Here is a 16,581-nt window from a genome sequence, read left to right on the forward strand (position 1 = left end):
TCAAAGACAGATTGGCAGTCTTATGTTTGTCTGTTAGCATTGAGGACATTCAACCTGTGCTGATTGTGATCGTGCTTTATTGCACCACAGATGAATTTGTTGACACTTACACGCAGCTTTGTGAGGACAAATTGTTGGTCTAGTCCTTTTCACACAGAAAATGTCTAACCTGCCGAACGGAGACGCACGGATGTGATGGCAAAAGAGCAGGATCTCCTAGTAGTCCAAGTGCTGAAATACAGGAATCTGTATGACTCTTCAAACAGAGATCACTGTGATAACCGGATGGGAAATAATTCATGGCATGAAATCGCGGCTACTCTTGGCAAAGAAAAGTTAAAAGAACCTGGAAAAATCTCAGGGACAGATATGTCATGTTGTTAAACAAAGGCAAACTTCTTCGACTCTCATTGAGTACTCTGGCAGACGTACATTTATGATACACCCCCCCCTGCAGTTTGGGAATGGACACCAACGATGCCGTGGGGTGTTAAGAAGCATAAAGCCTTGCGTGGATCTCGTGTGTCTTATTTCCGCGTGTCACGTTGGCCTGGAAAGCATAACACAGCCTTTAAAAGGAGACCAGTGACTTGTGGCAAAGTTGCCTGTTGAAGTGTTTTAAAATGCTCGAAACAGCTCCGACTGTCTACAGCATGAAAACAGCTCAGATGGATTCATGTTTTAAACTAAAACATGACCCAAATGGTTGATGATTTTCAGCAGGATTCATCTTTCATTATCATTCAGCACACACCTGATGAGAATATCCATCCATCCATCAATTTTCCGAACCGCCTATCCTGTTCAGGGTTGCGGGTGGCTGGAGCCTATTCCAGCTGTCTTTGGGACTGTGGGCCAAGCTGGGAATCAGACCAGCGACCTTCTTGCCGTGAGGCTGCAGCGCTAACCGTCGCGCCACCATGCTGCCCCCTGATGAGAATCATATGTATGAAAACTAAACTAGGATGCACTCCTATGGACTTCTTCTTCTGTGTTTGAACAGCTGTTGTAAACTGGATATCCACTGACATGTCCAGCTGAAGGTTTTAGTTTACAGGGTCACTATTCAAACTTTAACACTGGGAGATATCAGGGGCAAAGTCACACTGTCAGGCTCAAAAAAAGACTGTTGTTTAGGAGGAACTAAACCAAGTCACTCACTGCTGGGGGTCATCTTATAGTGGACGGAGGAGAAAGCTCCACCAATCAGAAGCAATTAACTTGCAGGCTTAGCCTCCAAAAGTTCCCAGAGATCTGTAAAGTACTACCCTGCAGGCAGAGCTGCTTCAAGATTTGAATTAATCCCTCGAGAATTAAATTTTAGCCCTGGTTCCTGCAGTTGAAAAACTCCTCTAGAAGATGTTTGGCTACTGAGGGGATACTTTTATTTACATTTTATTCATATGTTTATAAGCTGACTCAACTCTCATGAGGAGGGATGTGAGCTGTATTATTGGTAATGTATATTTTTTATATCATAAAACTGAACTGTTGGTTATGTTTTGTGTCTGAGCTGATTCATTGTAACACCTGAAACTTATCTTTGTTGTGTCTTTTTAACTGTTAATAAAACTGAATCTCACTCTGGTACACCTTAATTACTGGCTGTCAGTGATGTAGAAGCTGGGTCAAAATAATCCTGTTCTTTTCATGTCAAATCAACAGATATGTTTCCAAAAACTGGCCACAAGTATTTATGTTGTTGATATTTCATCTCAGCCATTTGATATAAAACTGCACCAGAGAAACACTGACCTCTAGTGGCAGCAGTGGTCACAAAGTACAGCAGCTGAGCACCTGTTGGCTACTGGAGACATAAACCTCTGACATGTCAGTTTGAAGAGAGCGGTTAAAGTAATTTCAGCTAATGCTGAAGTTATAGGATGTATTTTTCAACCTGTAACTGAAAGTTTGGTGCTTATTGTTTATTCTTTCCCCACCTTCATGGATACAACTAACCCACAAGTCATTAAAAAATGCAATCAGTGTATTCTTTTGGTGTTGTTTAATTCCTTTTTATCTTCTGTTTGTGGTCTTTAGACTTTTTTTTTCTTGTTTTATTACTTTTCTTTCTTTCTCTCTCTCTTTTATTTAATCTTTGGTGGTTTTAATCTTTCCCTCTAATCACTTTCTTTTGTGGCTCTTTTGTTGATAACATTCTGCTGTTCTGCTTTAATTTATTCCTCACAGCTCCGTTTTGTCTTAATGTTATCCTCTTTTTTCCATTAATAAAGCACTTTGTTATCTCCTGAAATTAATTAGCTCATTTGAAAACAGGTTATACTATCTAATTTTTCCCCCTGGCTAGGTGAGAACAAAATAAAATCCAAAACACTTTAACTTTGATCTTTAAATGGGGTATCTTTTTAACTCTCCAGCTGACTTTAATAGAAAGCGTGTAGCTTTTCTTTACTATCAAAGATTGTTTATTAATGAGGATGTATCACACTGAGGCTTAAAAGTTCATCTTTGAATCACCCCCCCAGGAAACATGCTTTGTGACAAATTTACAGTGATGAAATTGAAGTTTTAGTGGTAAAATTTTGAATTTATTAAGCAAATAATTGTTTTTAGTGCTGCTTTAATTTGTTATAAAACGCATAATGATTGGGTTAGTTTGATTAGAGCTCATTTGTCATCATTTTATAACTTCTGGACGGAATGGAGCAAATTAATCCACCCAACTTAATCCCATATCCTCAAAAAAGCTAGCTGTCGACTTAAGCTTCATTTGATAATATAGAAATAAACAGAAAGTGTTTGTTTTGATATAAAAACCTAAGTCTTTAAGGATTAAAAATCTGAAAAGTAAAGATAACCCAAGTCATTGCAGAAATAATGACATAAACCGTTTGTATTTTTGGTCTCCAAAATTCAGTCAGAGTGAGTGCTCTTTCCGTTGCTTTCTCATCTCTGGTTGCAGCTACAGGTTGCTCACCTGTGTGCAGGAGCGCTCACACAGCGCACCAGCTACGCGCAACAGTGGCGCCGGGCGCGCGCTGTCATTTCAACACTCGTGCCATTCCTCCGTGCAACGGAACGAAGCGCACGCGGGCACTACCTCCAAACATTCACGGTGAAAACCCCGCCCACTCCCCCTCGAAAAACTCACCGACATTCAGGAGGAACGCTGCACCGACCGCAGCAGGGACCAGCGTCGCTCTGGAAAGTGCAGCTGTCAACGCCACGTCGACTAAAACAAACCAAAAAACGTTTTAACACTTGTTGCGTGCTCCTTTTCTTCTCTTCTGCTGGTTGGAATTTGACTTTTTACACCCGTGGACAATGTTGGACCCGTCCTCCAGCGATGACACCGGCGGGGACTCCGACCCAGAAGTTGTCCAAGAACCTCCGAGGAGAGCGGCTGGCTCCTCGGCTGGGAAACGGGGGAACAGCAACAGCAGCCGGGCGGGCAGCCAGAAGCGTGAGTCCGCAGCACCTGGAGCTTCACCCGGCAAAGGTGCCAAAGAGAACAGCGCTACAGGTGAGGAGGAGGAGAAGAAGGAGCGCGAGCGGATCCAGAAGGAGGAAGAGGAGAGGAAAATTAAGCTGCAGATTTACGTCTTCGTCCTGAGGTGCATTGCATACCCGTTCAACGCCAAGCAGCCCACGGACATGGCCCGGCGGCAGCAGAAGGTGAGTGTGCACTGAAGGAGCATGCACCTGTTGTCTGGTATGGAGAAAACCTTAAAGCCAAATCCCATATAAATTATGCAGATTTAAACCTCTCCCCTCTATATAACTGACTTATCTGCACAAAACTGAACATTTCAACCTCTTTCTTGAATTCTAAGTAGCTCTTTTCTAATTCGGCGTTTCATTTGACCCTTTGCATCTCACTCATCATCACAGAATAGTTTCTTTTCTCCTCTAGTCTCCTGTTGCTTTTACGTTGTTGCTTTGCACAAACGCTCGCAGAACAGCTACGCTTCCCATGCTGACTAAAGCACTAAAATCTAAAATATTGTCCAAAAAAGCTCCTCTATGTATTTATAATGAAAGCCGAATCCGACATCTGCTTCACACGTTTCTTTTTGTATCATTTAATTGTTTATTTAAAGTGTTTATACTTCGTACAGGGCATGAAAACCTTAAATTGATTGGAATTTAAATGGAGTCTGGTGTAGTTTCAAAGACATGCATGGGATCCCTTATTTTATGACATCTTTTCAACGCAGGTTTTGAAATATTTAGAAAATTACCTTACAGAAAAAGAAACAAACCTATAACACTTAAATATTAACATGCTATCTGATTCATTCATGCATACAGCTCAAATAAAGTGTTGTAATTGGGACAAAACACGATCTTGCAGAAACTCCTGGTTGCATGCACTTGGTGGTTTCTCGACCTTAAAACTCAGATTAATCAGTTTTTAAGCTGTTATTTCCTTCTGTTGATGCCATAAGAAATCACAGTTTCTTTTCCTGACTATCATAACAACTTGTGCAGGAGAACCAAAGCTTTATTTGTTGAAATAATTATGTGTTTAATTCCACACAAGAGGCTGGCACGTCTCTGCATTTTCAGTTCCTTTCTGTAGCCTTTGTTTTGGTCGTGTTGGATTACAGCATGTATTGCAGCGCTGGCCTTGGCTCTGAAACATTCAAGAGCCATTCAGCTGATTTGGTGAATAGCTCTCCCTGGGTTTGTCCATGTTAGATGCAGATGAATGCATTTCTGCGAGCTCCTTCCTCTAAAGCGAGCAGCGAGGCCAGCTCTGACTGACGAACCCTCTGTGTCAAAGGGAAACTTATTAGCGAGGGTCTCATGATGCTTAATTTCAATAAGCAGATGAGGGTGTTTTATTCTGATTATAAGAGCGTGAGTGAAAAATCCCCCTGACAGAAGGCAGGCGTGGGAGTTTAACCGTGCACAAGTGGAATGTCAGCATGTGAAACCAGTGTCACTTTAATTAGACGGAAACTCCAGATCCAGCATCCTCCTCCCTGAATGTTCAGTTCAGGAAGTCCTGCTTCATGTTTCTGCTCTGATTCATAAAGAGGAAAGACAGGAGGGGAAAGTGGGATCGATTTCCTCATGTCACACTGGAGAGGAGTTTCCTGGTGGGTGGTGGCAGTTCGTGCATGTATGTATGCATGTTTGTGTGTGTGTGTTGGGTCGCAATCAGCTATGACACATTGCATGAGCTGCTGTGGGGACCATGCTAGAGCTATAACTCACCATCCAGGCAGTCTTTGTAACTCTGTTCTGAGACGATTCATGTTACCATCTTTAGAATAGAATAAAACTTTATTGTTATTGTAAAAGGAACAATGAAATTGAAGTCACAGCAGCAATCAAGAAAACAAAAGTAAGAAAGTGTATAGAAAGTGCAAAAAGCTCCATAAGAAAATAGATGATGACAGCTTGTCCATCATCCCCCAGTTTAGCCAGCCTCCACCTCCACAGGGTCCAGGACTGAGCTGCTTCAGTTATGCTCCATCTCTGTCTCCTGGATCCTGTCTGCTCACAGCAGGTGAAGCTCTTCCAACATGGCTTGGTGTCTGATGTTAGCTCTGTTAGCCATGTCTGGGAATAGCATGATGCTACTCTGCCCTCTGGTATTCCCTCTGTTGCTGGGTTAGCACAGTTAGCTCGTCCATCTTATTGGAGATAAATCATACGTTCCCAATAACGATGGATGGAAGGACAGGTCCATGTCGTCACTTCTTAGCTCACACCTGAAAACCAGCACAGCGTCCTCACCTCCTTCTCCTCACCTTGTGGGGAAACATCAGGCCTTACACCAGGTAGCATTGACATGCTACAGGCTGCTAAAAGCTGATTTCACATGTAAACAATGCAGCCATGGTTACACGAAGGATCTCCAGATAAACACAGGAGCAAAAACAGCAAAAATATCACTGAAGCCACAAAAAGTTTGGTGTCCATGACCGACCAACGAACCATACAAAGTAATGATCCACTCCAAATACAAAGATTACGAAAAAGAGACGAAAAAAATTACAAGAGAGAGCTGCTGCAAAAGGCAGCCATAACCAACAGGGCGGCGCATAGCAACCAATTTAAGAATCTTACAGAGATTAATTTAATCTCAAAGTGTATCCAGGAAAAATTAAGGTAATAACTCTGGAATTGCTTTTCCTAACATTGTAAATGGAGTACATTTAAGAAGCTGTGCCAAGACCATCTGTGGCATACGCAGAATTTTTGAAAGACAGGGGTGAAAGAAAAAAAAACAGCACTTCAGTGCACATTTGGCTCCCAAGAGGGCACTTTATAGTCTGTTTCTTCAACACTTGCCCCCCTCCTGTGCACACCTCTGATCTGTGGTCATTAAAACGTAAACACTATTGTGACACTGCCTCATGTTCTCAGCTTCTTTAAACTAAAAATACCCACATTTTCTAGCACCATTCAGCAGCTCTGCCATCATGCAGAGAGGAGATCATTTACCTCATGCTGTGTTGCTTCTGAATGTATGTATGCACACAGTGTGACTTAAGTCTTACAGTATGCTGACGATCAGGCACCTGATTGTGGGTACCAGAAGCTCTTAACAAGAGTCTGTAGCCACAGCAGAATAAAACTGTTTGGCATTAGCAGATTAGCAGGTGGGCAATTTCTTCATCCGCAATCAAGCTAGACCGCGTTGTTTTTGTCCTGGCTTCCCTGAACAAATCTTGCTCTATTTGTTTTTGTTCTTGAAAGCTCACTTTAACATACTTAGCTAAAGTTGTTTGGTGTCAAAATGCCAATGTAGATTGTACTCTTTGACAACCACAACAGCCTCGTAACACAATAGTCATACCAGTTTTTCCTCTTGAAGCACAAACATGTAGTGGCTTCCCATATTTTTTTGAAACAGCCTACCATCTGCAACAATTTATTTAATTTTTCAATTCCACGAGTTCAGAAAATGACACTGACGTGAAAACATTGCCATGTAGTGGCAGGATGCCATCACTTAATGGGCTACATAAGTGGTATGTATTATGGGAAATGTAGCTTATGGTCAATGCAGCCGTTTGACTTATCTATTATAGGACAATCTGACCTTTTAAGCTTTTACGGGCCACAAAAAATGGCATGGCAGGCCACATTTGGCCCATGGGCCTTGAGTTGGCACATGTGCCTTACAACAAGAAGGTCACCATGAAGGAATCCTGGTTTGGGCAAGGCGGGCCTATCTATGTGGAGTTGGCATGTTCTCCCCTGACAAACAGCTGGGATAGGCTCCAACCACAAATACATCGTCCTTACAAATGTGGCTTCATTTAAAAGAGAAACAAACAGGCTCTACAACAGTATACGATTCCATCCCAACTCAAGAAGATGACATTTGTTTTTTTCATTGACCAAATGTGCACATCTCTGATGTAGATTATGATATAACTAAAGATGGTAGGGCTGAGGCGATATGATTTTCTTCTGATTCTATTCTTTTAGGATTTTTGGGGAGCTGCTTTATTTAATTAAAATTCTTCAACATTTTCAATCTTTACTTCCTTATTTAACACCAGACTATGTGAAAACATTAAATGATTATGTCTGCAGACTATCTCAGGAGACATGTTTTCCCCAAAAATGCTGATCAAATGTAAGTCAGTTTTAGGATTTGTTCAGGGGATCCTGACTAGGTAGTTTGAAAAACATTTCCCCCTCTGCGGGAGAAAACTTTTTTTCCAACCTAACTTTAAATTTGAAAATAAATAAATAAATAAACACATAAAAATACATAAAAATAAAATTATATATATATATATATATATATATATATATATATATATATATATATATATATATATATATATATATATATATATATATATATTTTTTTTATATATTTATCACTTTTTATTGTTTATTTATGTATTTCATTATTTAATATATATATATATATATATATATATATATATATATATATATATATATATATATATATATATATATATATATATATATATTTCCCCCTCTGCTGGAGAAAATTTTTTTCCAACCCAACTTTAAATTTGAAAATAAATAAATTAACACATAAAAATAAAATTATATATATAAATTTATTTTTATTTATTGATTACTTTTTATTGTTTTATTATTTATTTATGTATTTAATTATTTTAAATTATATATATATATATATATATATAAAACAAAAAATTTCCACTTGAAAAACATGAAGCAAAAATCCTTGGTACATGTGAGAATCCATTTTTTTCTCCCACCCTCAAAAGACAGCCTCAAATTTTGCTCAGTATAAGGCATACAGTTGCCAAACTTGAGTGTTTTAAAACTCAGACGAAAGTTTTTAAACGTTGAATCTCTGTGAACAAGCTTTTTTTATTGAATATTGGTGTGTTCATGTCACGTTTTCCAAATTACGATGTAAAGAGACACATGTAGGATGCACAAATTTAGGATTAACTTTTTAAACTCACAAACCATGTTTTTATAACTAGCTGAATTTAACTGTCAGTATGAACCCTGATTTATTGAGGTTAAACAGACTGTGACATGAAGACTGAGGCTGTATGATGTAAGATTCCTCCTCCACCTTTATTAAACCCACGCTCACATTAAACTTAATATGTTCGAGCTGGAAGTTAGAGAGGAATGATCATAACGCTGCTCAGAAACTTCTTCGCAGTGTGTTTCCTGCTGGTTGCCATGGCTCTGGAGGCGGAGTTAATGATGCAAGCCGATGCTTAGCATTGGCCCACGCTCACGCTCAGCCTTTGGCGGGTTCACTCTGGGCGCCATGAGGCTCACTCACCTCAGGGCTTCACCTCCCAGAAAACACATTAATGCTCACTCTGGATGGTTTTTATGTGGAAAGAAAAATCCAAAGAGCCGTTTCTGTTTGACTTTATGTAGAAAAGAAAGCAAACAAGATAAAAAGCAACCACCAGTGGATGTTAAAGTGTCAGCTCAGGAATCACAGCTCAGGAAAATGAGAGTTACACAACAGAGCAGAAAGTTTGCTCCGTGGTTTAGTTTGAGGTGAGGAGGAATAAAAAGAGGTGAGAAGGAGAGAAAAGCTTTGAAGGTGAGGGCCTGAAAATGTGAATGTGAGAGAACTCACACAGCAAGGATCCAGCTTAGGAAAGGAAAGTTTGTTGTCACAGCTGATGTTTCATAAAGAGACATAAGAAGACGCATTTTCAGCTCTGGTCCACCTTCTGGTTGCTGTATTTTTCTACAGAATTATGCAGAATATGAGATTTATTGTAAAAGCATTATGACCTCTTTGAGCATGAAAAACTGACCGAGCTATTACTGACAAATTACCAACAGTAGAAGCCTTCATAAATCAGTTTTGTCATCCATTTTTGTTCACAGTGTTGGGTCGGGCTGTGCATGTTTAGTCAGATAAATGGCTCAATGCTGTCACCTTCACTAGATGGCATTTGAGTTTCTTATTGGTCAAACAAATTATTAAAGAGACAGTACTCTCCAAATATTGAGCCAGGAAGCTCCATGTCAATACTGTACAGGGCTCAAGTTTCAAAATGTAGCAACAATAAGTGTCAAACAAGATTTCCCCAAGATCAGGATGAGATTTGCTTAATTTGTGACATCACAAGTTGATGAGTTTTCTTACAAGAGCAAAAGTTCTTCTACGAATTGAATGGCAGCAGTGAAGGAGACTGCCAGTTCCTTAACAATACTTTTTTCAGTACCAATTTTTATTGTCAATTTTAGCAAAAAGAAAATTGAATTACACATTGCAGCTCAAATCTTGAGTCTTATTTTTCAGCTGTAGTATTTTTCCACTCTGAGCAGTTTTCTTGTAAGATTGATCAACGAATAATTGCCTGTGCAGAAAGAACAGTCCCAAACAAAGGACAGGGCAGTACTAAGTGCACCCTAAATGTGTTTATAACTGTAAATGAACTTTCTTCTGCTGATTTTTTGTGATGTCATAATAATCCTCTTTGTTTCTCTGGAGTTGGGGCCAACAAAAATGACCAAAAGAGACAAGTGTAGGCGCGATTAATTTGCCGTCTTCTTAGGCTGCAGCATACGTCATGGATTATACCTGCTGCTCGTGTGTTTGTGCTCATGAATGAAGTGTGTCGCGCTTAACAGCTCACCTCTCTGAAGCGAGCCAAAGCACAGAAATGGATTGAGCCTGAGCACGCCACGCTTAGGGTTGAAGATGCTTGGGCACAGAATGGATGGTCAGTGAGAAGCAGCCCGTGCTGGAGATGAAAACATGCATTCACATCAGTCTCTAAGCTCCAGAAGAGTTGCTAGATTTGTCAGCAGTCACTTTTTTCCCACCGTAAAAGATGCAAGAAGGGTCTGAAGAGTCACCAAATACAGTGACAGAGCCACTGAGTTCGCTACAACCTGCTTGCTGCAACTACATGTAACATTACCACCAATCACCGGTGGCATTATCAGATCTTCATCACGTGATTAATCCTTTGGCTACAGAAACTCAGCAACGAAAGACAAGGCATGTGTTGGTAGTACTGAAGCGTTTCAGTCAGTGCCATGAAATAACCAAAGTTCAGTACCCAGCCCTGGGCCCTCAAGAACACAGTCTGGGTTTGACACCAACTCGCTAGTCGACTGTAATTTAAAGGCATAAAAGGCCAAAAAATAATTATAAAAAACAGAACATAAAGCTAAACAGTTGGATGTTGATACTAAAAAGGGGTCAAAGTGTCAAATTATGAGGAAGATGTGTGTTAAGATAAGATAAGATAAGATAAACTTTATTGTTCCCGAAGGGAAATTTGTCATGGACACAAGTGCAGTGCTGCTCACATTTGATGCATCATTCGCTCATACATACATTCATACCAACTACAGTGTACAATTTAAAATGATGATGATGTTGATATAATTCAAGGATGGGAATGAAGGCTGCTCCAAAACCCCCTGGTGAAATTACAGCCAGGTCATCACGAGATTTGCTCAATTTGTGACATCACAAGTTGGTGAATTTTCTTACAAGAGCAAATTTGGCTTCTTAAAAACAGAAACACAACTTTTAGATGCAACACTTGAGACGCCAGTATGGCCGAGAAGTCTAGGTTGCTTGCACCGTTAGGCAAACCCCAAATTCAAAGTTACTTCCCACTTTAACCCTATTTCTTGCTCTATCTACTCTTCTGTCCTCCATAAATTTAAAGGCATAAAAAGGCAAAAAAAACTTTAATTGCTCAACATCAATATCAAAGATAGTCTGAGTTTCGAGGCCACGGGCTGCTCTGAAAAGCTTGCTCAAAAGGTAGAATGAGAACTCTCAGAGATCAACACGAGATTTGGTCAATTTGTGACATCACAAGTTGGTGAATTTTCACCCAATAGCAGATTTTTCCTTTTAAAAAGAGAAACACATCTAGAAAGCTTGACTCTGGAATAGATGGAGTGAAGTGTTTCAGAAACACCAGGTTGAGGTAAATCAGTGAAATACTGTCAGAGCTTTAGTAAATGTCCAGAGCTTTTTATTGCACCCCTAAAGAGAGCGGTGACATCATTCCTCCGCATATGTTTTATCATAATTAGAACTAATCATAGAGAGCAGAGTTGATGTAAACCTTAAAATCTAGAAGAAGAACATGACTTTTAACATCTACACTTTTGGAGAATCAACAAATGTGCACTTTCCCACTACGTTTGAATTTTTGAAGAGGGAGCATCTCGGCTGCTGCCTGTGTTCAGAGTTAATCTATGACTTTACCCTCCAGCAGACATTAATCTTGTATCATGTTTGCTGATTTAAAACACGTTTGCTGGTGGATCTCTCACAGCTCTGATGAGTCAGACTGTCCGTAAACCTGGAGGCTTTTGGGGGAAGTTTGGAGGAGAATCTGAAGTAGAGAAACCAGCCCTGCAACATCTCCTGCTTCCTTGTTGACATAGTTCGTATGCTGGACTGGACGAGCTTCGCTGTTTCTGTCGGTTTGTTGTTTTTAGGATCTTGTTTTTGTTTGCAAAGCAGAAACTTGAACACCTTAACAAAGAGAAGTCAGTTTTCTAACACTCAGCTCTGCCGGCAGAGGTTTCATGTAGAGTCATTGATAAAATAGTAAAAGTATGAATCAGTTCTTTATTTGGTAAATACTTTATGAAACACAAGTTTGTAATTGATGAAATCTTCCAGGAGTGAAATCAGACGAGGGGAAGGAAGCAGCCAACAATTCACCCGAGGCAGTGAAGATAAAACACGGGATGTTTATCTCCCAAAGAGCACATAAACTCAGGTTCTGCCTCATTTTCAATGAATAATTTACATTTCAAACAGAAACAGCATCTCCTGGGCTCCCTCTTTCTCCCTCCTGTGAAACATCTGCAACCTGATCCGCTCAGGACTTCGACTAAACCATGATGCAGACTTAGAAGTCAATAGTAATCTCTTCATTCTTTATTCTCTTTCCTTTTCTTTCTTATCAGCTCATGTAAATCGAAAACAATCAGACAGAAACATCGTAAAGAGACGTAGAGTCGACACATTAGTCCAAGTTTAAAGATGAGACCTGCTAGGCTCAACGTAAGTAGTAAAAACCAAAAACCCTAAGGTATTGCTTTTATTAAGCAAACTCTGCTTTCTCTCATGGGAAATGTTCTCCATAAGGGGGCGGTATGAGGAAAATATGTCAGGATTTAACTATGGCAGGATCTGGATCTAGATTGTTTTTCATAATCAGACAATTTTGACCTTTTTAGCCTCAATATTTCTCATTTTTTCTCGTTTTCTAACGAGTTTCTGCAGAATGCTCAGAGCTGTAGCTTTTGTTTAAGTAGCCTATGCACAGTCCAGATATAGTTTAGAGAGAAGTTACTGATACGTATGCCCTGATCCTGACCCCTGGTATCTGATTTGACCTTTGATCTGATTTTGGCATTTTTTAATGCATTCGTGATCTGGAATTTCTGACGATCATCCGAAACTGACCAGTCACGTTAGCTGTCATATAGCAGAAATTGCTGCTGAACGCTAATGCATCAGCATATACAGTAACATCAAAAGTAACTTGACTATGTTAAATTCACTAAATAAGCTGAAAACATATTTGAACTATTATTTTATTAGTAATTAGTGAAGTTGGCAAAGTTAGGCCCCGTGAAAAAAAATCTGTTTACACGGAAACGCTGAGGGACTGAAAACGCTGTAGTAAGCATGCCAGGCCTGCAGGTGGTGCTGTAAATGTCTTGTCCAGAAGCAGCTTTTGGTAGATCTCCACCGAAGTAGAGTTGAGCGATCGTCTGATGTATTAATGCTAAGAGCAGAAGTAGAGCAACAGATGCTCATTTTGTTGAAAGACAGTCAGCAGATTCAGCAGATTAAGCAGCACAAGCACAACACGGTAGCTCGCGACAATCATAACAACAGTACTGTTTTCCTGTTGTACCCCCTTGCGCTAAGCGGACTATGACGTCAGCGTTTTCACTGAAAACGCCGGCTCACTGTTTACACAGCAGCGGTGTAGGCAGCATTTCAGAAAAATCCCACTCTGGAGGCTGTTTTCAAAAGTTTGCGTTTAAGGTCGGCTGAAACGCCGTTTCCGTGCAAACGCGAGGCTGAAATGCAATAAAACTTTTGCATTTCACCCTAAAACTGTTGTCGTGTCAACGGCCCCTTAGTCTCTGCAAACCCAAAAATCAGACTGGGACTTAGTATCGACTCTTACTTAAAGATGCTAGTCTCACTCTCTGCGGTAATTGACTTGAAGCAAGTCGAGTGTTTGTTTTGGAATTAAATGGAGATCAGATGGAAACAAAATTAGTTTGTTTGTTCAAGACAACTTTTTACTGGATACAACGCGCTGAGGTAAGGTATTCATCAGTTCAGCTATGTAGCACCACGGTTTGAAATATGACATTAAGCAAACATTGTAGCAGCCGGCTATATGTAGTGCTATCGGCAGTCCGGTGCTCTAAGACATGTCTGTAACATGTAACGTTAGTGAATCCTGGTTATGTCCTACCAGTCATCTACCAATCAGAGCTAACGTAACCTCACTCTTCATTTTGTTGATAGACTCTCAAGTTTGAACAGACCACTGCAGAATAACTGCTGACTGTGGGTTGGAGTCAACATTAGCACTAACAGCTTAACCCCTGTGTTAGCCTTTAGCTCGTGCTCTATCTCTCTCCTGTTTGTCTTTCTTCTGCTCTTCTGTCCTTTTCTGTCTGACAGTTGGGCTCTAGACTCCACCATCACTACAAAATTAATCACAGAAATCGTTTTAGCATAGAAAAACACAGATATCTCTTCTCCCTATTAAACTTCATCAGCCGGAGTGTGTTGTCATAGAGACCCAGACTTGCCGTAAATCAATCCAGTCCTGGTCGACCTGATCGGGAAGCTAAGAAGTAACAATTTTAAACAATTTGTAACCTGTAATATTGGCGCTGATGATCTCATTTTAAAGTGATTTGTTTGTGCATTAGACAGAAAATGTAAATGAAACATAATTCAGTAAATGATTAATTTCAGTGCCATGATTTGAAGCTTGTAAGATGAGAGCTGGAGGCTGCTTGAAATTTGATCTTAGGCGTCGATTGGCCCCAGGGCTGACTTCAGACATGCCTGATCTGGCACATTACTCTGCACCTTGAAGAATGAGTGCGGCTGGGTTTGTCCACTCAGTGCGGCGGTTTCATGAGGAGACTGGTTATTGCAGTCTGGGGAGGATGATTCAGATCTTTTTCCATCAGAAAGTTTTTTTCATCGCTGGCTGCAGGCAGACAGAGCAGCACCAGCAGCTCTGCACGGCTGAATCTCTGAAGGTTTCTATACCTCCCTGGCTCTTACATTCACAGCGGAAGAAAAAAAAACTCAATCACAGTTTCTTCTGAACTCTTTTCTGCACTTTTCCAACTTTTTGCTGGCTTCTGTGGATTCTGTCCTGAGAGACGGACACCGGGCTGCTGCAGCTTCAGAATCTGGTGGAGTTAAAAAGTTAATTTAAAGCTCTGAGGGAAGGAGTAAAACATTAACGCGGTTACAGCCTCTGACCTTTGAAGAGTCTGGTTAAAATGTGCAGGAGAATTTGGCTGAAGTGGTGAGAGTGAGAGCAGAGGAAGGATATTTAAGCCTTCAGTAATGTGTGGCTTAATTTGAATAAATGTGAGATATTTACATGAGGAAACTCCCACCTGCTGTGTTTCCACGTCTCAAACACTGGCAGCTTCCGGTCTTCCCCCGGTGTTTCTGTTTTTGTGTTTTCCTACAAACCGAGCAGGGAAACCAGAGCAGCAGAAACCCCCTCATGATGGAGACCCACGCATCATCCTTCCCTGCACACATCTAATCCCCTGGCAGCTGTTTATTACACAAACAAGATAAACAGCAGCTCCCCTGCTCTGCTGCACAGTGAGGAGGCCTCTCCTGCTGATGTGGAGGCTTGTTGTTCTCCTTATCTGTGGTGGGCGCAGTTTTTGGCTGCAGATTTGCTGGAGGCGACTTCCGTCCTCCTTTGTCAGCTCTCCTTGCCCCCCTCCTCTTCTCTTCTTGTCGGATTCCTTGAGACGGAGCTCCTCTTGGTTATGCAACCTCTCCTCCTCCTCATCATCTTCCTCTCAGAGAAGTGAAGGGATGTCTCAGCGGGGAGCACCATGAAGAGCATCAGACAGCGAGTGAGCCCGGCCTCGGGGGCAGAGACGGCCCTCAGTCAGCTCCGAGTCTGAGCAGTCAGCGGTGGATTACAGCACAGTACAGTGAATTCAACACGTCGTCTTTGGAGCTGCTCTACAACTTGTGATGAAGCAGCAAGATTTTAAAATGTATGAATGCTTTGTGGGAGATTTTATGACTTTGTTCTTTCACAGAAATTTCTGAGTCTAAAGTTCAAGGACGTTTTTAAGAGTTACATTTCTGGTGTTTTGATGAGAGTCCCAGAAAATCATTGAAATAATCATACATTTTCTACTTAGTGGAGAGGAAAATGATAAAATATTTAAAAAGCTCAAAGTATTTAGAATTAAACTGTCCGGCTTCATCTGCATACAGTGAAAGTCTTTCTGAGAGATCAAGATATTATAACATCACACGACTTGCAAGACATCACAAAACTATGCAATGGAAATTTAAATTACAAAAAAAGACAAATTTTTAAAACTCTGTGTATCCTTAGTGGATAAATAAAAAAAATGTAAATTATGGAAAATTAATAAATAAAAATTGAAATTATGATATACTACATCAAAATTGTGGTATAAAGAGTGGAAAAATAAAAAAAAACTAAATCAAACTATATAATAAAAAGTTGAAATTATGAGATACTACAAAAGTATGACAAACTAGATTAAAATTGTGAGATAAAAAGTCAAAATTATGGGATTAAAAGTCGTAATTATGAGATAAAGAATTAAATTGTGAGCGATAAAGTTGAATTTTTGAGAACAGGGGCCTGATCTACTGAAAGTTTGCGTGTTTAAAACCCATACAGACTTGATAGGAAGTGTAAAACTGACTTACTAACCTGGTGCACTGAAGATTGTCTCTGATAAATGTGCAAAATAGCACGTGCAATCCATTTAGCGTGTTAGCCTTCATGATTAAACAGAATATATGCAGATCAACAGAGCATGCAAAATACTGGGAGGAAGAGAAGTGTCTGTTTTTGTGTCTATATTTAGCATGTTTCAAGGCCAGGT

General features: G+C 40.2%; 1 protein-coding gene across 2 annotated transcripts in view; it reads left to right on the top strand.

Moving 5' to 3' along the window:
• The first annotated feature begins 2,963 nt into the window (after nt 1-2,963).
• cadps2 (Ca++-dependent secretion activator 2) overlaps nt 2,964-16,581 on the top strand; it is a 263,694-nt gene continuing 250,076 nt past the window's right edge. For both annotated transcript variants that reach the window (XM_074677121.1, XM_074677122.1), the window contains exon 1: nt 2,964-3,636. In XM_074677121.1, coding sequence (XP_074533222.1) covers nt 3,286-3,636 — 351 coding nt within the window. In that variant the 5' untranslated portion in view covers nt 2,964-3,285. The remainder of the gene's footprint in view (nt 3,637-16,581) is intronic.

The sequence above is a fragment of the Halichoeres trimaculatus genome, unplaced genomic scaffold, assembly GCF_033239565.1.
Source record: "Halichoeres trimaculatus isolate MK-OKI-2021-1 unplaced genomic scaffold, fHalTri1.1 fHalTri1_scaffold_10, whole genome shotgun sequence".
NCBI classification, from domain to species: Eukaryota; Metazoa; Chordata; class Actinopteri; order Labriformes; family Labridae; genus Halichoeres; species Halichoeres trimaculatus.